Raw genomic sequence first — 22782 nt, 5'->3', positions numbered from 1 at the left:
AGTTTAATTACATATGTTATGATAAAACTTCCCAGGAGGGAGATATGCACATAAATAATCTGGGGCCCTATGAAAGTAGCCACTGGTCAGGGTAACAGTTTCCATGCCATATCCTAAAGTGGATGCTTGTCTTTTGGGCAGGTTTTTAATCGCCTCTGGTTTCCTCTCGTGCGACCTGGTGCTCTCGCAGTTCTCTCTCACATGCTGCTTAGTTTTCAGCATTCTCCAGAGGCGTTCCATTTGGTAAGTTACGACTCAAGTTTCCTACTTCAAAAAACCTTGTTTTAAAATTTCAACTTAGTATTGAGTCACATTTGTATTTGTGAAAAGATTATAGATTGGTCCTAAATCTATTTTCCTGTAGCTTTATGAGTCCTTTTAAAATTGATATTGTGAGATTTCCTCTCAAAGAATATATTTTAGAATGTTTTGGATCTCACCAAAACTTCCACTTGGGGTCACAACGAGCAACTGAAAGTTAAAAGTTACTCTTGCACTTGAGAAATGTCACGTGCCAGTGTCGCCGTTCACTGTCGGTTGCACACATGAGCAGTGTAGAAGGAGAAAAATGGTTTAAAACCACTGACTGCTCTAGAACTTCAGAAGCAGGAGAACATCAGTCTTTAATGCCCTAGAATTAGGGCTTTGCATTCTCTCTCAGCTCATACCCTATAAATTCTGTTGATTCCTCCTTTAAAATATATCCAGAATCCTACCACTTTTAACCAGCTGCATCACTGGTTTTGGTTTGACTTCATATTATTTATTTGATTATCAGTATTGCAAGTGAGAAATGACAAAATGTAATTTTGAGAACCTGTCCATTTTTCTGTCTAGGGCATCACAGGAAAGCAGTGCTTTGTGTGGTTACTCACTTCCTCCAAGGTCTGATCCTCAGTTTCACAGGACTAGAAACTGAATCAACACACCCACAGTTTAAAATTTTAGGAGGCCTGACCCACCACAAACATATTCAAAAGAGGCTGATGAAATGCAGAATTTCAGTTGCTGATTGTTGGTTGGAAATTTAACTAGCCTCAGAGAATTATGTATCACATCAGCTACTCAGTGCCCCATTTCCACTGAAGGAAAATCTTCAGGCTTATCAGAAATAAACCTTACTAACAAGTAATTACATTATAATACATTATCACTTAGGAAGAGTGATTTCTGTAGTTTATTGTTCTAATTGGTGAGCCTGATCATCAGTTAATAAACTTGTTATCCATTACATAAAACTCAAACTTGAGCTAATGTAGCAAGAATACTAGCAAAATCGTCCAAGGGGATAAAACTATTTGTCCCTCCCTTCAGGCACATCATGTATCAGCTGTTTGAGAAAAGGTTTATATTTATTTATTTTCTGGGGAGGAAATCCATTCTAATGTTTATTACTGTCCACACTTTCCTTATTCTCTCAGATAAGTCACTTTTGCTATGCTCTAAACCTATTTCTTTGCTCAATTTTTTAAAAGATGGAAGGGATCTCCTTACCTTTTGTTGCCTTCACCCTCCCCACAAAAAAGTAATTGAAATGGCAAATGGTTGACTTTGAAATATTTGACTACTGAAATAAGAAAATATGAAATCATTTATTTAAAGAACAGTTAGAGCTAAAATAGGAAACTGTGATCTGGCTTAATATAGTCTAAAAACAAAGACCTAATTCTGTCTACATACTGTATATAGCCTGACCTACTACTCAACTGAAATTGACTTGGGCATCTAGTAGTGGGTCATGCAGGAGTTAAATCACCTGTAACTCGAAATAACTCAGCAAAGGACTCAGATTTAGGAGTTGCTAAGTATGAACAGGAACCTGGAATCACTAGTGTATTATGCATTTAGAATATTTTAAAGCAAACCAAGATTGATGTTACAGAGTATGTTTTTACGGACCATTTGCTTTTCATATGCTTTTTATAAGTGACGAAAAAATTTTAAATGGAAGAGAAAATATCAAACCTTCTAATTAAATGTTATACACATTTTCTCAAATAATAACTTAAGTTTAATGAATATCACAGTAATGTCTGCAAATATTCAGATTTGCTCATTCAGAAAAAAAAAATCAGTTTTCAGATATTTAGAAGATAATAACCTGCTTGGACATCTGTCTTATACACTTGTGAAGAACTTAGTCTTATTTTTGAGTCAGCGATCATTTTTTACCATGTAAGATGTAATAGTAGATAACTAGGTATATTATCTGTCTGCAAAGATCCAATCTACATTAGGAAGGCTTTTGGATGATTTAGTATTATACATTAAATAATCATTTTAAAAATTCTTTCTTCTCTTCCATCTTTGTCTCTCCTATCACCTCTGAGGAAACCATAATTTTGGATTTCTGACTATTTTAGCAAATATCTGATAGATATGGCTTTATGGAGAAAAAATTCAGATTTGCTTTGAAATGTAGCGCTGATAGCAGTGGTGTGAACCATTAGGAACTGGTAGTTTTATGGTCAGATTAATGCCTTCAATAGAGGTAAGATTAAAGAAAGCGGTGTGAAAGCAAAAATATGATTTAAGACCTCAAAGCATAAGAGTAAAACCAGAGAGGAGAACGAAGAATAGCACTATTATTTTAAGAATATGAATTTCTTTCTACAAGAAGGAAGGGGGCTGATTGGAATATAACTGTAATTGTTTGCTGTTTGATGGTAAGACCATAGAGCTGGCTGTAACTTCACTTTTTTCATGAGTTAGCCATGAACCAAATAGATGTTCTACATTGCTTATACCAAATAATGTTCTACACTGCTTTTTATTTGGCTCATTTGGCTACTTTAAGAGTAGTCTGAAGGAGGGCAAAAGGTGAAAGCAAGGAGACCATTTGGGAGGCTTTGCATGAATTTGAGGCAAGAGATGATTGTCAGTTGAAACAAGAAAAGTTCTAGGCAGTATATAGGTTTGATTCCATTTATACAAAAAAATCACATATATGGTATGTGCCGTGACATGCCATATGAAGTTTGATATACAACCAATGTCTTTCGCTGGACAGTGGGATGGAGACTTTTACTTCATACATGTTTGTATCGTCAGATTTTCTTTATAGTAAGTGTATAATTCATTTACAACAAAATTAAACTTGTATAGAAAGATAATATAACAATCTAGGAAGTTTGGGCAATATATCATGAATTGCCCACAATCTCACTACACAACTTTTATGATTTGCATTACAGTGTTTTTTTTCCCCTAAATATTTTAACAAGGTTGTATTTATATTTATAATCAATATGTAATTTTTGTATCCTTCTTTTGAAATTTAACATCACATAATAAATATTTTCCCATGTTGCTGCATATACATACACACATACATACACAAAAGTTCTACAAAGAGAAAATAATAAGATGCTTTTTACATGTAGACTCTAAATATGTAGTATCAAATTATAATAATTAGTTGAAACAAGTGTAGTTCTGTACTAATGAGCCATTGCTGCAAAGTAGCATTTTTGTTAATAATGTCTTAAATATGTGATTGGCTCTGTATTGACTTTTTCTCTAATTTTATAATGAAAGGACATTGTTGTGCTTATTATCAGTGTTAATAGTTTTCTACATAATTATGAGCAATGAGCATTTTAGATTTCACTTTAATTTCTAACCCCAGTTCCTTAAAAATAATGGACTTTGCTAATTCTCTTTATTTTTAGAATCATCTCTTCTTTTTTGGAAGTGGGGCATGGGGATCATTAGTAAGGATAACCATGGTTGCATAAGACACCGTCCCTAAAATAAAGGTAGTCCCTTGTCTAAAATAGAGGTGGTGCTGTAGCCTCAGCTGTAATTTTAGTTGTATGGATAAGTTATCGTGAAGATCTTCTTGAAGCAGTCTTTAATGTGCTGCTGCTGCTGCTGCTAAGTCGCTTCAGTCGTGTCAGACTCTGGGAGATCCCATAGACGGCAGCCCACCAGGCTCCCCCGTCCTTGGGATAACATGTCTAGTTCTTTCAAGTGAAAAATCTAAAATTCACACTAGATGGCGCTCTTAAGCTAATGCTTGGTTTATCTTTTAAACATTTGTCCCTATTAAACAATCTGGTAAATATAATAGCCCCAACATTTTTCAGTTTAAGCCATTTTTAGAATGGCAGCAGTGACTTAGGCTCCTATTTATTACCTTAATTTTTTGTACCTTAGTTTTAAATGGAGTATAAGCATGAGGAGAGGGGTCTTATATGGATTACAATTACATATGCTTCAAAAACTAGATTTACCTTGGTATTCTAGAAATGTTTAACTTCATAAGGTTTTTAGAAAAAGACAGTGACCGAACATACAGAAGAGCATTTGCTAATCATGTAACACTTGCGTTCCATTTGTACTGGTGTGGGTTGCCACTTCCTTCTCCAGGGGATCTTTCCCAAACCTGGGTCTCCTGCATTGCAGGCTGGTTCTTTACAGACTGAGCCACCAGGGAAACCCGATTCCATTTGTAGGCTAGGGAATTTGTTGCCAGTTTGTGTAAATTGAAGAATGTTTGTCTTTTTTTCTGTTCAGATTGTTCCTCATGTAGTTAATCTGGTTCATTCCTTCAAAAGTGATGGCCTGCCTTCCAGTACAGCCTTCCTAGTGCAGTTAACAGAACTGATTCACTGTATGATGTATCACTACTCTGGATTTCCAGATCTCTACGAACCCATCCTGGAGGCAATAAAGGTATGATGGCAGTTGTACCAGTGTCTGTGGAGCTGCAGCCTATGATGTGATAGATGAATGCGATGAAACATTCCTATAACCAGCTATTCAATTTACTTTTTTATGGAAATGTGCGTTTTGTTTGAAAAATGCAATTGGAACCGTGGTTCAGTAATTCTTAGTGATGTCTTTCTTATGTGCTATTACTCTCCAAATTAATAATCATATTTCTTCAGTTCTACAGTGCCAACAATGATAAGGTATATCTTTAAATTCGTAACAGCTTTGGAGGAAATTTGTTTTAAAAAATGATATATTAAGTTGAAACGTACATAAGTTGCTTCCCAATATCAGAAGTGTCAAAATATGTAAGATACATCTTAGATTCAAAGGAAGGCATTGTAATTACAGTATTTGACCTCTCTTTCTTCTCTGATTTTTATTTCATTTTTGCTATGGATTGTTCATGAATGTTCATATATCTTAGAATCTTTACTTGAATTATTTGTGAACTCACTGTTTTTCAACTTTGTGTGGATATGGGCTCTAAAAAGCATTGATTCTGTTTGTCTTGAAAAATGGGTCACAGATAGCGCACTTTCCTCTTAGTAAATGTATTGCTTAATCAGGGAACAGCAAAATAATTGGAGAACTTCCTTCAGCTAGATGTGTTCAGAAGTCGTTAGAAATCAGTTCTATTGATAATGTTCCTTTTTGAGATCTGAAATAAAGTATAAGGTCTCATTATCTTTACTTCTGTATATGAAATGAATACAAAGCATATTCTTTCTACTGTAGAGTTTCTAGTTAGACTTAGAATGAGTTTGGATGAGGCCAAAACACAAAACTGTTCAGCAAAGAAGGTATACTACTGGTAAGACCCTTGGACACTTCAGAAGTAAATGTCTTTATTTATAAAAGATTTTTGTCATGGATTTGATGGCAATATTAACCCCTTTCTGCAATGTTGCTGTGTCCACAAATGAAAGCTACTGCTGTTGTTAAATGTCATTCTTCACCACTAAAAGCTGAAAATTCTGATAACTGAAGTAGGCTCAGTTTGCACAGATCTCCTGTTAAACTAAGGGAAGCATTTTCCATTAGATGTCAACAATAACAATAAAATCAAAAGATTAAAATTCCTTCAGAAAGTACTTTCTGAGGTTTAAGTTCTTTAGGTGGTAACAGCAGGCCAAAAAAGCCTTCAAGATTTCGCCCCAGCTTCCTTAGTCTCCAGTACTCCACTCATGCTTGAAAACCACTGACACTCAACATTTTCTCTCATATGTCACAAAGCGGGGAAGAAACTGTGTCTTGTAATAATTTTCTCTGTGGTTAAACATGAGATGGAGTTTTGTTTTTTAAAGTCAGAGGTCATTGTGCTTAGATACTTTCATTTTTCATTCTCTGACTACTTTGAGATTTCATTTCTAAGGGTTAACACTGGGTAAATATTAGTAGTGAATGATAAAGAGATATTCCTTATTTTACTATGAACTTTGAAAGCAAATTGTTAAGCTAATTCAGTTGTGTGCTAAGTCCTCATTCTACAAACTTTGAATAGCACTGCCACATATTCTCTGAGGTTTATTTTGAAAATATTTTGCTGACAAATAGGAAGTAGAAATAGTTCAAATGTGATTTGAGTTCCTATTTCTTGAGTATTCCTCAGCTTGATAAACTCTAGGAGATAGGTATTCATTTTTGGAGACCATTATTTTTGCCATGTACTGTGATTTTTTTGACTATCAGTCAAAACTAAATGGGAAAAGAGAAAGATTAAATGTCAGTGGAAGAATCTTCTTTATGGTGTTAATAACAAAAAATAGTTTATATTTTATACTACTTTTCCTCTTTATGATCTACAGGATTTCCCTAAGCCCAGTGAAGAGAAGATTAAATTGATTCTCAATCAAAGTGCCTGGACTTCTCAATCCAATTCTTTGGCATCTTGCTTGTCTAGACTTTCTGGAAAATCTGAAACTGGGAAAACTGGTCTTATTAATCTAGGGAATACATGTTATATGAACAGTGTTATACAAGCATTGTTTATGGCCACAGAGTAAGTTTAAATTTGAACTTTTAAAAAATTTTTCATTTTAACTGTAGAAATTGATGCATGCTGATGAAATGTAAGATGGTGAGATTGTCTTCAAATTATTTCTTATATGTGGCAGAACAAATATTAATATTTTCATATAATTGCCTTATTCAGAAATGAAATTGCTTTTAGTGCCTGGACCTATTAAAATGCTAATTTATATAAATTATACTTCATGTTTATATTATTTATTTCATTTAGAGTCTTTCAATTGCTCTGACTTGATATTTATTAATATATCAGAGGAAGTGATTGAACTTATTTCACAGAGTTTAAGGGTCCTCAAGTACTAATTTGTTATTATCCTGTAAGACTGATTTTTTTTTTTAACCTGTATATCTTCTGAAGTGGTCATATTTAGTTTTTTCTGCTTGTAGGTATTTTGCTGTTTGTTTCTCAGATCAATAACTTCTTCACTGCCCTTAAAGAAATTCAAGCTCTGCTTCCCATCCCAAGTTGATAGATACTGAACAGATGTATAACAGACATGTTCCTTTGTCGTCTTACAGATTTACTTTCAAATACATTTTCTTTTGCAGCCAAGCAAATAGGAAATCAGTAGCTGTTAGCTATGTGAATGCACTCTGTAAAGGAACAAAAGAGTGATGAACTTTTCCTGAAGGCAAAAACCTGGTTGAATTTTTCTCTTCTATACCAATAGGATATTCATGGAACTTGACCAAAGATGTTTACAAATTGAATTCTAGGCCTTTGTAAGTTTTTATGCCTTCCTAGAGGTATCACAGGAAAAGGAGAAGGAAATGGCAACCCACTCCAGCACTCTTGCCTGGAAAATCCCATGGATGGAGGAGCCTGGTGCTGCAGTCCCTGGGGTCGCTGCGAGTCGGACACGACTGAGTGGCTTTGCTTTCACTTTTCACTTTCATCATTGGAGAAGGAAATGGCAACCCACTCCAGTGTTCTTGCCTGAAGAATCTCAGGGACAGAGGAGCCTGGTAGGCTTCCGTCTATGGGGTCGCATAGAGTCAGACACGACTGACGCGACTTAGCAGCAGCAGCAGCAGCAGCAGAGGTATCATACCTGGAGCAGGGTTTGGGAGCCCACTTCAGTATTATTGCCTGGAGAATCCCATAGACAGAGGAGCCTGGAGGGCTGCGATGTGGGGTTGCAAAGAGTCGGACATGACTGAGCGACTGATCACAGAGCAATCATAAACTAAAAGCTGAAGAGTTTAGCTTTATTTTCTTTCCTGGCCTCAATATATACAATCAAAACTAAGGTGTTTTCATTTGGTCTAGGGGTTCGTTTGTTTTTAGGAATTTTTTCTTGTGTTCTAAGAAAATATTTATTCATAGACACAACTGATACTAGGCATAAAACCAAAATAATCCATGTCTTACCACCAGAGGTCATCTAATCCAGCCATCTCATTTTACAAATGATAGAGAAAGCAAAAACTCAAAGCAATTATAACTGACAGCTACAATTCAAAGAGCACATCTTATTTTATAGCAGCCAATACTATCTCAGAATAGGCAGACAGCATATTTTATTTCTTTGGTAATATGTAAATTCTTAAATAAATCTAGGAGTACATAAAATAAAAATCAGACATTCCCATAGGTTTCTGTTAATAGTTTTGCTTGCATTGTTCCAGACCTATTTTTTGTATAGTGATAAGATTCATCTAGTATAAAACAAATGCGTTGGTTTTTAAAAATATGTTTACAAAGAATCTTGTTTATTTTTTTCCAGCCACTTATTTTTTTTCTTTTGATGATTTATATTGGAAATAGTCCCATGTTAGTGTAATGACAGAGCTATGTCATTCTGAGTAAATAGATGTGCCGTAGTTAATTTAATCATCTTCCTAATGATGAATATTAGGTTGTTTTGCTTATAATTAACATATGCCTATGATATAGAGGCTATTCTTTGAATAGGGTGTGCCACATTGGTCTTATAGAAAGGTTATAGCATTTGAACTTGCATACTAATACATGATTGTACCTATGACCCCATACCTTTAGCAGTACTTGATAAAATCAGTATTAAAAAATCTTTCCGATCTGGACAACAGTGTCTTTGTGCATCTTGGCTGACCTTTAGTTTTTTGCCCTCTCTAGTATCTTTGTTCACTTCTGTCTCTTTTCTGAATGATCTTTTCTTTCCATCACGCACTTTTCTGTTGGGTCCTTTTCTTTTTCCTACTGATTTATCCTGGATGTATATGTGCTTTCTTCCCATCAGAATGATACATTTAGCGAGTGTTTTGTTTGCAGTTTTTTATTTTATGTAGTCAGATCTGCTATTTATCATTTATAGCTTCTGAATTCTAGGACACCTTCCCCTCCAAAATCCCTTTACCCCCTTTTCTTCTGTTAAATACTTCAGTATTTTCATATTTTATATTTAGCTCATTACTTCTCTGTGGCATCTGTAATGATATGAAATCTTGTTTAATTCCATTTTTTTCCCAAAAGGATACCCAATTGTTCTATACTGTTTTTTGAAGTTTCTTCTTTTCCCATTCAGCGCTAGTACTACATTCTTTAAAACTCTAACTTTATCATAGTTTTGATGACAGGACTTTTTTTTATATTTCACGAGTTGAAAGAATTTAAAAGTTGTTTACTCAAGTTACTAGTTAATAGCTTCATCTATTTCTATTTGCACCATTTTCTTTCTTCTTTACTACATTGTAGGTAGTAACTGTGCTAGGTAAAGGGCCTTCAGGTAAGTGAAATTTTACTTTAAGTATAATAACCTGAACTAACTTCCCTTTAGCTTTTAAAAAGTGCATCATGTGTAAACATGTAGACAAAAAATCATTATATTTTACTATCTTTCAGTTTCAGGAGACAAGTATTATCTTTAAATCTAAATGGGTGCAATTCATTAATGAAAAAATTACAGCATCTTTTTGCCTTTTTGGCTCATACACAGGTGAGTGTAAGTGTGTATAGTATGTATATGTGAACTGAATTGATAATCTTCTTTAAACTTCACATTATATCAAATTTGATGAACCTTTTTCGCTGAAGAAATAATCTCTCTCTCTCCCAGCACAACAGATCCACATAGAAATCTAAAGAGATACTGCCTAAAATCAGGATATGCCCTAAGTTCTTACTTCTCCCTTCTACTTTCCATTCTTGTAGATGAATATTTTACTGACCCATTATTCTAATTATTATAGGTAAAATTTGATTTCCTATCCAAAAATTAGCTCCTTCATGAAGAAATATTTTAAAATGCATCTTTAATATTAAGTTTATAGATATTAATTTGGTAGATTTTCATAGTAATGAACAATTTAACATGAATAATTAAAATAATTTTGTGGCATCTTGGCTTTTCTCCCCCTCCCATTTCTAATGTATATACCCTTTCATTATGACTAAACTTTTGAACTCAATGGATAAACTGTTTACCTGTTAAAAGTTACAGAGCTTAAAATTTTGTGATCTTTTATATCCACAAATTAATCCAAGAAAATAAGTTTATGCTAATAGCAAGAACGTCATGTAAATAGCCATTTATTGAGAGATATAATATGAAGTCTGATAAGCATTCAGAAAGGAATCCTTATGCTCAAGGAACTTGTACTTTTAAGTTTTGAGTAATACCTATGAATAATACAAATCATTTATAAATAATATTTTCTGGTTTTACTGTTTTCATTTCACAGAGGTCTAAAGGAATAGGTAGTTACAGCCAGAAGAGAAGATAGATTTAGAATTGATGGAATTGAGTTGTTAGGAATGCTTTGTTTCCTATCTACAAGCTGAGAAATATCTCAAGTATAACTTCTTAAATGGAAGGAATCAAGATTGACATGAGTGATGGCCTGAAATACTCAGAGGATCATTTTACTGTTCTCTACCTGGAGGAAATATGTTCACAAATTTAACACCTCAGGACCAAAGGAGATGAAATCTCCTCCCTGCAACTTCCAAACATTGTTTTCTAGTAAATGGATGTATGTACTTGCTGTATTTACTGTATGCTGTATTTACTGTATGTTATATAGAGTTTGCCCTTGAACATCACAGTCTGAACTGCAAAGGTTCACTTACACATGGATTTTTTTCAATAAATATGTACTACAGTACTACATAATCCATGTCTGAGTCCACAGATACAGAACCACAGATATGATGGGCCTATTGTAAAGTTATACACAAGTTTTTGACTAAGCAGAGGGTCAGCACCCCTAACCCCATGTTGTTCAATGGTCAGCTATATAACATGTATGCATATGGTAGGTGTATGTGTATCTATGTGTACATGTGTAGAAATAAATACATTATATATACTATATTAACTTAAGTCAGAGCTATTAGGAAAAAGCCTTAGGAGTCTTCCATATTCCCAACAAAAGAAGAATTAACAAGAGAACCTAATTAAACTTCTGCCATAGTTGAGACCCTGTCTGACAAGTAGATTAGGTAGGTAGATTTACCCTATACGATTTAAAAGGCTTTTATTCTCATAATTAATAAAGCTAATATGTATTAAGCATTTAAATTCGTCTTTCACTTTTCACTTTCATGCATTGGAGAAGGAAATGGCAACCCACTCCAGTGTTCTTGCCTGGAGAATCCTAGGGATGGGGGAGCCTGGTGGGCTGCCGTCTATGGGGTCACACAGAGTCGGACACGACTGAAGCGACTTAGCAGCAGCAGCAGCAGCAGCTCCTCTGCTAGGTGGTTTACATATATTATCTCTTAATCCTCAAAATCAATCTGTGAGGTAATAAGGTAGTGTCCCCATTTTACAGGTAAAGAAACAGGGCTTACATGACCTGCTTTCATGGCCATGCAAACAAGTGGAAAGACTGGAATATGAATCAAATGATTTCTGAAACCCATTGCAAACAATCCACCAAATTCCTTTTCTTCAAAATGCCATAAACACACCTATTTTGATAGAAATGTTTTCCTTAACTGAGAACCCTGTCATATACCACAAATACTCAAATTCTAAATTTTTAAGTTATAATCACAACTTTGCAGATGTCTTTTTGAGTTCTTTTTGTGTTGTGGCAAAATCTAGGATTTCAGCCTACCTTGCTCTAAAGTCCACAAGCAATCACTTCACTAAACTGCTCCTATGTATGTGACTTGTTCTCTTGTTAATTGTTCTTTTATTGGGAATATTTCCTAACAAATAAAGTTAGCAAAGTTCCTGACCAGTGTGTTCATATTCCATACATTTATGACATGTGTTCCCAAATAAATTTTCACCTAAAATCAGTATGCATGGCTCTGTAGAGTATGTCCCTTATTAATCCAAAATATATATCCACTAACTTTTTTTTTCAGATTTTTTTTTTAAATTGTGGATTCAAGCACATCAGAGAGATAAGGCCAGAAGCATTGTATTAAGTTAAAGAGACTTGGGGTCTGATAAAAATCCCCTCTGCTACTAGTTTAGCTATATGACCTTGGGCAAGTCACATACTTTCTCTAGATCTTATTTCTGATCTGCAGAATGAGACGTTATGACTGAAAGTTACCTAAATGTATTTGTTTGGTCCTTTGTAGTAAAGGTTAAGCCCATGTAATTGTAGTAATCTTTATTAAACATTATATATTAAGATTTAGGTATTTAGCTCATGATGTGAGAATCACTTCTTTGTGTTTTCTTGATCACTAGAGAGAAGCATATGCACCTCGGATATTCTTTGAGGCTTCCAGACCTCCATGGTTTACCCCCAGATCACAACAAGACTGTTCTGAATACCTCAGGTTTCTACTAGACAGGTAAAAAGTATTTCTAGAGCTGTGATTTGAATTAGTTCTTTCCTAACAGATTATTTCTACCGAATATTGTTTTTACCTTTAAAGACATTATTTCTAATGTTAAACTCTAAAATGCCTTGCATTTATTGTATTTTTTTAGGTGTTTTTAATTTAGTTTCTTTTTTAAATTTTCTTACTTTAGCTGTTCTCAAAGTGTAGTACAGGAACCCCTAGGTGTTCCCAAAACACTTTCAGGGATCTTTCCCTTTCCGACTGCATATCTGTGTATCTGTAGTTAAGGCCAGACTTTCTTCATATGCTTCATCCAAAATAACAGAGCACAATAGACTGAATGCAGAGCAGATACAAGGATCCAGCCTTCCTTCTGTTAAGCCAGGTGCTTGAAATATTTGCAAAATGAGCCATTCTTCTCACTAAATTTTTTTGGGTTTAGAAAATATAACTGTTTTTCATTTAAAAATGTTATTTATATTAGCATGTAATGAGTTTATTATTTATTATTGTGTAGCACTTTATTACTTTTATTCTCAGTTTTTGAGTACAGTAAATATTGATAGATACAACCACATACATGATAGCTCTCAGGTTCCTCAGTTATTTTTAAGAGTATAAAGGCATTCTGAGATAACAAAATTTAATAACTTAACCTTTAGACCAACTGATAATTAGGTGGGTTTGATAAATTGTATTGTCTTCTTCCCATTTAGGTAATAAAACCTATTGTTTCCCAGTCTTTGCCTCCTTTCTGGAATGTAAATGACTAGTAAAGTTAGTTGAACCCAACATGTGCAACATGTTCCTCCCATTCAACAAGGATACGTTGAGTAGTTTCTTTGTGCCAGGCTTTCTGTGAGATGCCAGGCAGTCGAAGATCTATAAGACAGTTAGTGGGTATATACAGTATAAGTGCTATAAAATAGCAGTATGAAGAACGTGTAGTGAGAATATAGGTCAGGAACAATCCCTGACTTATCTTCTGATCTACATTCTCGAACTGTTTGATAAAGGATTATCTGGTTTAAAGGAGGAGAAACTTTATTTTTTAAATAAGCATTATATTTGATAAGAATAATTTGGCTATTTATATAAGCCAAGCCACTCATATTTTTGAGTAGAACTGACATTTAAATGTAAGCCAAGTAGCTATATAATGATATACTCTCCTGCAGGCTCCATGAAGAAGAAAAGATCTTGAAAGTTCAGTCCTCACACAAGTCTTCTGAAAGTCCAGGATGCAGTGAAACTTCTTTACAGGAGGTAGCCAATAAAGCAGCTGTCCTAACGGAGACCCATTGCACAAGTGACGGTGAGAAGACGCTAATTGAAAAAATGTTTGGAGGAAAACTGCGAACTCACATTTGTTGTCTGAACTGCAGGAGTACCTCACAGAAAGTGGAAGCCTTTACAGATCTTTCACTGGCCTTTTGTCCTTCCTCTTCTGTGGAAAACTTGTCTTTTCAAGATCCAGCATCATCACCCAGTACACAAGATGATGGCCTAACCCAGGCCAGCGGGCCTGGTCCTTCAAAAGAACCAGGAGTCTGTAACGCGTCAGCAGTTGCCATTGCCTGTGACTCAGCTGTGAATGAAAGAATGGTTGACAGTCCTGATGAGCTCTGCTGTACTGAGGACACTTCTGTCCCTAATGACTCTAGCAAGATGCTTGTTAATAAAGATGTACCTCAGAAACCAGGAGGTGAAACCACACCTTCAGTGACTGACTTATTAAATTATTTTTTGGCTCCAGAGATTCTTACTGGTGATAACCAGTATTATTGTGAAAACTGTGCCTCTCTGCAGAATGCCGAGAAAACTATGCAAATCACAGAGGAACCTGAATACCTTATCCTTACTCTCTTAAGATTTTCATATGATCAGAAGTATCACGTGAGAAGAAAAATACTAGACAATGTGTCACTGCCACTGGTTTTGGAGTTGCCAGTTAAAAGAACTCCTTTCTCTTCATTGTCAGAAAGTTGGTCTCTAGATGTTGACTTCACTGACATTAGTGAGAATCTAGCTAAAAAGTTAAAGCCTTCTGGGACTGAAGAAGCTTGCTCCCCCAAACTGGTGCCCTATCTCTTGAGTTCTGTGGTCGTTCACTCTGGTGTGTCCTCAGAAAGTGGGCATTACTATTCTTATGCCAGAAACGTCACAGGAACAGAGTCCTCCTGCCAGATGTGCCCCCAGCCTGAAACTCTGGCGTTTTCCTCCTCCCGGAATCACTTACTAGGGAGAGAGAGTCCCACCACAGTGATTGAACAGGACTTGGAAAATAAGGACATGTCAAAAGAATGGTTTTTATTTAATGACAGCCGAGTGACGTTTACTTCATTTCAGTCAGTCCAGAAAATTACGAGTAGGTTTCCCAAGGATACAGCTTATGTACTTTTATATAAGAGACAGAACAGTACTAATGGTTTAAATGGTAATAATTCAACCACTGGACTCTGGGTAAATGGAGACCCACCTCTACAGAAAGAACTAATGGATGCTATAACAAAAGACAATAAACTATATTTACAGGTAGGTTGGAAATACAGTCATCATTTGTGGAAGATATTTAAACAGTTGATAAGTGGTTGAATGCTTGCCTTTATTTTGAAATCCACCTTTACACTTCCTAGGAATTTACAAAGTGGTGATTTTGAAATTTGAATCTGGGTTCATATGAAATGGGTTCAACCTATATAACTAAATTTTCTTACTTGCTAATATTGTGAATTAGTTATGGAGAGTCACAATTAGATGCAGTATAGAAGCCCTTCTTTGTTTTCAACTAGAAAAGATCTGATCATTATAAAATCATGCCATTCAGATATTTAATGTTTAATAAATTTAATAAGAATAAATTCAGAAGTTTAATAAAATGGAAATATTTTCCTCTTCCTTTTAGTTCCACCTGCCAGGGGAAACAACTGCTAAATTTGCATTTATTTCTTCTTGACCTTTGTACAAATATTTTAAGAACTATTTATTGACAAGTAGTTAAAAGGAGACTAAAAGGTAGAATATGTACACAACAGATGTTTGTATTCTTTAAGGACCTGATCGGTAGACTCAAGGCAATAATACAACAGTAAATAAAACTATGGAATAAGGATTTCATATGAGCTGAATTTACTTATAAATATACTTTTCACAAAGATTTTTCTTACTTTAAACTTAATATAGACCTTGCTGAAAGTATTTTTCTTTGAAACCTGCCAACTTGCTATCAACATAAAAGACCAACAGTAAATAGGAGTTAAAGCTGTAGGTGTTACAAACACACCAAATGATTTTATGAGTTTAAATATGTAAGTTTCTAAAAATTTTGTGTTACAGACTCTTAAAAGATTCAGAATAAGAGAAAAAACAGTACTGATTTTTGAGAAAGTTTACTGTATTATGAAATATTCAAATAATGATACATGATACATTTTTAAAGGAGTATGGCAGTGTTCCAGGATTACACAGAAACAATACATTTTGCAGGAAAAAAAAATAAGAAACTCAGAATATTCCTTATTCACTACCAGAAAGGCTTATGATCAAGGTAATAGAATATATTCAACCATGTACTTCTTGCTAGATATCAGATAAGCCATTAGATAGGAATCATCAGGATTCTTGAACATTGCAAAGATGGAGTGAGGGTAAGAAGGTAAGGTTGAAACAGAATTTCTACAAAATAAAATATGAAAGTAAGGCCCAGTGCAATCTTGACTTTTGAAATATATAAAAATGACTCTAATTTCTATAATTGGAATGCCAAAAACTTACCCCATTACATCCTATTTTACAGTGTTTGTGATGAGCCATTCTTTTCATTATGACTTTATTATCCGTATGCCATTATAAAGAAAAAGCATTACGTACTTTGTGAATTCAGTTTCTCGAGCTGTGCAGTTGTTCTAAATTCCATTTTATGTCTCAGATTGTCCAGTTGTCTAATGCAAAAAAGTTATCACTTCATTTTACATTAAAGTTATTACCTGTTTTAAGATATTATTTATTTACCTGTATTAAGACTCTTAGGCTGTTAAAGCTTCATATTAAAGTGCCTTTTTGAACCAAATTACAATAACAAATACCCAACTAGAAATTAATTAGAAACTTAAATATATTTAGACTTTATATGATTTAATTTCAATACAGTAATATAATGGATAGGTTTTGAATGGTGATGTTTCTCATACTGTAACCAAATCATTCTGGTGTTTTAAGTTTGCGTTAGGAGCTGTAGTGCTTCTTCTGTTGTGAATGTGTCTTCATAATTGCCTGGCAGTGAGAATATGTGGTGAGATTTTATATATAGCAGTTTTCAGCTGTCATTCTTTAGTTTTGAACACGTGGAACATATATGTGTATATTTTTCCTCTCATTTCCAGTGCTGTTTTTACATTCACTCTTGAGTTATAGTTAAAAGTGTGTGCCCATTGAATAGTAATAATGCTTTGTAATAGATTGCTATGTTTGGGATACAGCTTTGGCTTTAAGAAATGGCATTCTGCCTAATTATAAAATAGTTGTAAAAAACTTACCAAATCTTAGTAAAAGTAAGGCTATGGAGTTAAGTCACAGCTAGACTTACAAGTGTTAGAAGGACTCTTGCTGTTTATAGTATGGGAAGGACTAGTGGTTTTGAAAAACCTAGGCAAAAGAATTCTACCACACAAACTATTTTCTACTCTGTATCATAACCTGACACGCAGGAAAGCAGTGCAAACTGTGGATCTTGAAGTATATCTGGGAAAGGGCTTGTTCCTCATATCCTTCTACCCCCAACTTCCATTGGGAGTATCTCCATTCTTTTAGTGACTGGACTACAAACATCATGCTTTCTGTTAGGATCCAGTGTGAGAAAGGATGTGTGAATGGTATCACCTAACCCCATGTGTTCCACCCTAACTGCAGACAATCCTCTCCTTTCTTGTTCAGTTTCTTTTCTTTCTTTGGAGGAGGTGGGAGTTTGTCTGAATATCTTTCTTCATCATACATCATACATAAGAGTATATATTGCATATACATACATAATAGTATATATGGTATCGCATACATAAGAGTATATATTGTATCTCATGCATAAGAGTATATATTGTATCTGTGTAGTTTAAAACAAACAAACAAAAAAGCTGGATCAATTTTATGCTTACAGATTTACTTAAATGAGAGATCTAAATATACTGAAAGGTTTTTGTCCCAAAGCAACAGTAGCTCCTTTTTGTTACTTGACCAATAGTCCACTATTGAAATAAGAATTAATTTTAATACTTGATATAAAATTGGGTAAAATTACTTATAAATTTGTGAATTTACCTAATATTCTCATCTATATTAAAAGAAATAAAATGAAAAGTTGTTTCCCCTACTTTTATCCATAGATGAAGCTTATCTTCTGAAAACAGAATATCATATGCTTTTCTCCATCAGCCATGTATTTATATAAATAACTACAAAAGTAAAAATGGAGTCTTACTTCCTTGAGAAGCTCTGTATCTTAAAGTATAATATAATATAGGTTTCAGATGTCTCAGAAGCAGTGGGGTTACTCAGTTTTGTATTGTGTAGGTTCTTCAACATAGTTTCTGGTGGGAAATCACTTTTTAATAGAGTCTAGGCAAGGTCTTCTTGAACAGAACTTCTTGAACTCTGCCTTGCATATTTACTCAGTTTATTTATTTCATTAGGGACCATGATCTGTATCCTAAACCAAATATTGTTTCTTAGATACAGAGCCATATTTTCATTGCTTGTTTAGATAGCTTAATATATTATAGAGCCAGAATGGAGTATTTCTGTTTTTATTTTTGTGTCTATTTCTGATATCTGTATGGCAGCTTTTATTTTTTTATCTGTCAAACATATGTAATCTTACTCTAACTTTACAAATTGAAGAATAAATTAATATAATCCCTGAGAAATATCGTGTGGTTAGACATGATACAGAGGAGCCAGCAGTTATAAATGTTGTAACTGATAGAGTTAATGGAAGAATTGTTTTTGAGAAGTATCCTGTAAATTAAGTTTTAAAAGCCTTTCTAAGGGCCTATCAGAGACTGGTTAATTAAGCCATTCTGCTATAAGGATTTCTTATCTATGATCACATTCAGCCATAAAATGTGTGGTTGTTGATCATTTTGTGTATTGGGAATCGCACAGCAGTCATGTATGCTTACTGAGAAACCAGGGTGTCCATAATATAGAGAGAGATGTCAAGGTATGCCTGAGGTTTTTCCTCCATAATAAAACTCAGGCATCTCATGAAGAGGGTAGAATAGTCAACTAAGAAAATTTAGCTAGAAATTAACATTACATAGCCAGGAGGAGCAAACTAATTGGACTTTTAGTTGAAAAGCTGGAAATAGTACAGTTTTTAATATTAATGTTGATGGCACTGTGAGAGTCCTTCAGGATGGGTATACCTAATCATTTAAGGGTTATGCTGTTACCAGTGGCTTTTACACCTTGTTGACACTAATGACCTCATTTGACAGTTGCAGACTCGTTCCCAGAAAATGGACCTATGCCAGAATATTTTGCCTGTTCTTCTTAGGAGTTTGTGTCAGTTTTAGAATCTAGTTCAACACCTTGCCAAATGAATTTGCAATTTATAAATAAATGTTTATTCATATTTGTTCCTTTCATGGCTGAGTACCTAACAGTGTTCTAGTTTGAGATCATGAATATTTACTGAGCACTTAATATGTGTCTGGCACAGAGATGAATATGAGTCCTTATAAAAGTTCTAATAATCTGGTAGGGGATGGTTTTAAGTAATACTGTAAGAAGACAGGCTCCATTTTCTTTAGCAGTGTTTTTGAGATGAGATCTGTTATTTACTGAGAAATATTCTAAGGAAAGGGCAGGAAAACATTGAGCCCTCTTTCATTATTTATACCTTTTACTGTAATCACCCACTTCCAAAACAGCCCCACTTGACGGAAAGTAGATAATCCATTGTCATAACCTTTGAATTTTGTGTTCTGTGTATTAGGAAAGAAATCCATTCTTGTATTTGTTGATGAGCTTTGCAAGAACTGTGATGTTTCTGTAGAGAAATCTGAAGACTGTGGGGCTTCAGTTAAAGTGGGGTATTGACAGAGGATGGCCTTTAGGATCTATCATTCTGTAAAATTACACCAGGATTTTGCTCTCTCTCTTGTTTGCTCCATTTGTGATTATGTACTTTAGTACGATTTGATAAGGATTAGTGTAATCAGTATTTTTAAAGTTACTGAGATTTGAAGGATACTTAAGGATTAAAGCAACTGAAAATATTTTTATAGATGATATACCCATCCACAGTATTTAGAGTTTTAATGTCATAAAAACTATTTTAAATTTCAGGAACAAGAGTTGAATGCTCGAGCCCGGGCCCTACAAGCTGCATCTGCATCCTGTTCATTTCGGCCCAATGGATTTGATGACAACGATCCACCCGGAAGCTGTGGACCAACTGGTGGTGGGGGTGGAGGCGGATTTAATACAGTTGGAAGACTCGTATTTTGATGCTGAGAGAGTCCAAAATGCACTGGTCACAAAACATCCAATACCATGACTGTTAAAATGTCAGACTGTAACAAATATCATATCTATCTTTTATTTTTCTTTTCATTAGACCCTTATACTTTAAGAAAACACACTCAGTGCTTGTTTTATTTTCTTGACAATACATTTATTAACAAAATGCATCATGGGAAAAAAAATCTACCTCTTAAAACTCCATTTGCTTTTATGGTTAGACATGCTTGACCAAAAATTTTCAGAGGAAAATATGTACCTGGTCCCTAATGAAGCTGCATTAAATTTAGTTAGAGGCATTTAAATGGTCCTTGCTCAGTTTTACCGAACAGAAAATAGATTTCACTTAGCATCCTTTATAAAAGAATTGTGTGTTGGAGGTGAAGAAAATATTGTTTAAAAAGAAAGCAAATATTTTATTCCCTTGGTAGTTACCCCATTATTAAATTCAAGTCTTTGAGAATACTAGCGGTGATACGGTCTCTTATGAAGGCAATAACATAAACCTGATCGAGCTGTAGTACTTGGCAGGTTTGTTCAGTGCTGTCTTCAGCATCACTGTCTCTGCATTTCAAGTAAAAATGTTTTAAAAAGATTATTTATACATATGTGCTGAATTTGATCTTAAGAAAGGTGCATGATCCTGTAGGAGTCACATTTTTACCTAAGAATTGCTAACTTTGTAGTATTTCTAATTGAGGATTTTAAAAATTCTATTTCAGGGAGTATATCTTCTGTGTGTTTTGAAGGAGGTGAGTTCTGTATGTGCCTTGCAGTACTGTAATTCAAAAATAAGAATCTTTGGCTGTGGAAAAGGTTTTCTAAAATGAAATGTTAGGAAGTAATTTTTTGTGCTAACATTAAAATTATAACTTTTGAAAGGTATTAGATTTTCCTGAAGTAAAATCTGATGGTTCTAAATCAAAAAGTGTGATAGTTTGTTTTTAACTCTTTTAAGAATTCAGAGGAAATGAACTAGATCAAGTAAAAAAAATGTTTTTGATTTTTTTACTTAATCCTCAGAATATTAAACATTGATCGTATATTTTCAGAGTTGTACATTTGGGCTTTTTTTTTTTTTGAGTCATGTGTTTTGCACAATTATTTCTGTTTCACGGTTTCAGATAAAATGTCAAAATGTCAGCCCCTACCCTCCCACATTTTCTTTGCCGGGAAACTGGAAACAAGTCACTTCTAGGTCTTGATTATACAGTATTCAGGAATTATCCCAGTTGTCTCCATTCCTAAAAGTTTTAACTTACCCATCATGTACATAGTTCCGAAGATTGGTCATATATTTATTTTTAAAACATTTCACGGAAAGAATGTTCTTTGTTGATTTGGGATTTATCTTTTTCCCAAGCTTTTAATGTCAGTGGTTAAAAACAGATATCTTCATCTTCATTCTACTACTTCCCATTCCTAACCTGTTTCTGGTCATCAGGAAGATTAGAAAAACTGATTGGATTAGTTAAAAACTGGAAGTTCTTTACAGAATTGAGATTTCTCTTCCCTACAAATCACTGAAACCAGAAGGAATTTTATCAAGTTTCTTTCCTATGGACTTCCTGTTGTTCTAATAGTGAATGTCTAAGTTATGTGTTCAGTTATCCACTGGCTAGAAAATGATTTATAGTCAGACTATATCAATCGGCATCTATTGAAACTGGTAAAGTCATTTAATACTTGGTGGGTTGATATTGGATTCAACTGCTTCTACTAGGAACTTGCATAAAGACAATTAAACCTACATAAAGTTTTATCTTTGAATAGCAAGCCATTCAAGGATTTTTATGTGTCAAGGTAATTGAATATTCAAAATGATAACAAAGATGAAATTCTAGTTATGTAATATACTGAGCATGGGGACTTCCTTGGTAGTCTAGTGACTCTATGCTTCCAATTCAGGGGCATGGGTTTGATCCCTGGTTAGGGAATTAGAATCCTAGGTGCTGTGTGGTGTGGCAGAAAAAAAAAAAAAATACATACTACTGAGCATATTTAGATTAACTTCATACCACTACCAAAAACTGGAAGTTAAAGATTTCCTTTTAAAATTACAACTATAGTAATAGTTATTTGGAAGCAACCTAAATGTCCATCAACAGATGAATGAATAAAAGAAAATGTGGTTATTTATATATAGTGGAATGTTACTCAGCCATAGGAAAGAAATACTGCCATTTGGAGCAACATGGATAGACCTAGAGTTTATCATACTAAGTGAAATAAGCCAGAGCAAGACAAATATCATATGATGTAACTTATATGTGGAATCTTAAAAAAAAAAATATGCAAATGAACTTATTTATAAAACAGAAAGAGACTCACAGACATAGAAAACAAGCTTATGGTAAACAGAGTAGAATGGTGAGGGATAAATTAGGAGTTTGGGAGTAACATATACACACTACTATGTGTGTAAAGTAGATCATTAACAGGGACCTACTGTATAGCATAAAGAACTGTACTCAGTATTTTATAATAACATATTGGAAAAGAATCTGAAAAGATAATGTATGTGTGTATGTATACCTATACACACACACACACACATATCTAACTAACTATAAGTGGATCACTTATAGTTGTAATCTGAAGCACTGTAAATCAACTATACTTCAATTTAAAAAATAAATTTAAAAATAAAAAAGATAATAAACCTCCCCCCCCAAAAAAAACCCAATGAATCTTAAAAAAGAAGTCTAATAAAAGAAAAAAGAAGTCTAAAAGGCTCTTCTATGTGTGTGTGTGTGTATATATATATGCATTTACCAAACCGTCATATC

General features: G+C 34.2%; 1 protein-coding gene across 2 annotated transcripts in view; it reads left to right on the top strand.

Annotated features, from left to right (window-relative positions):
• Positions 1 to 21044, top strand: part of USP38 (ubiquitin specific peptidase 38) — a 32536-nt gene extending 11492 nt beyond the window's left edge. For both annotated transcript variants that reach the window (XM_055550231.1, XM_055550232.1), the window contains 7 exons: positions 142 to 243; positions 4519 to 4677; positions 6525 to 6718; positions 9572 to 9665; positions 12381 to 12487; positions 13657 to 15013; positions 19820 to 21044. In XM_055550231.1, coding sequence (XP_055406206.1) covers positions 142 to 243; positions 4519 to 4677; positions 6525 to 6718; positions 9572 to 9665; positions 12381 to 12487; positions 13657 to 15013; positions 19820 to 19981 — 2175 coding nt within the window. In that variant the 3' untranslated portion in view covers positions 19982 to 21044. The remainder of the gene's footprint in view (positions 1 to 141; positions 244 to 4518; positions 4678 to 6524; positions 6719 to 9571; positions 9666 to 12380; positions 12488 to 13656; positions 15014 to 19819) is intronic.
• The last annotated feature ends 1738 nt before the right edge of the window (positions 21045 to 22782 follow it).

Source organism: Bubalus kerabau, chromosome 16 (assembly GCF_029407905.1).
Source record: "Bubalus kerabau isolate K-KA32 ecotype Philippines breed swamp buffalo chromosome 16, PCC_UOA_SB_1v2, whole genome shotgun sequence".
Taxonomy (NCBI): domain Eukaryota; kingdom Metazoa; phylum Chordata; class Mammalia; order Artiodactyla; family Bovidae; genus Bubalus; species Bubalus kerabau.
The sequence above is the reverse complement of the archived record's forward strand: the minus strand, read 5'-3'. Positions and strand labels throughout refer to the sequence as shown.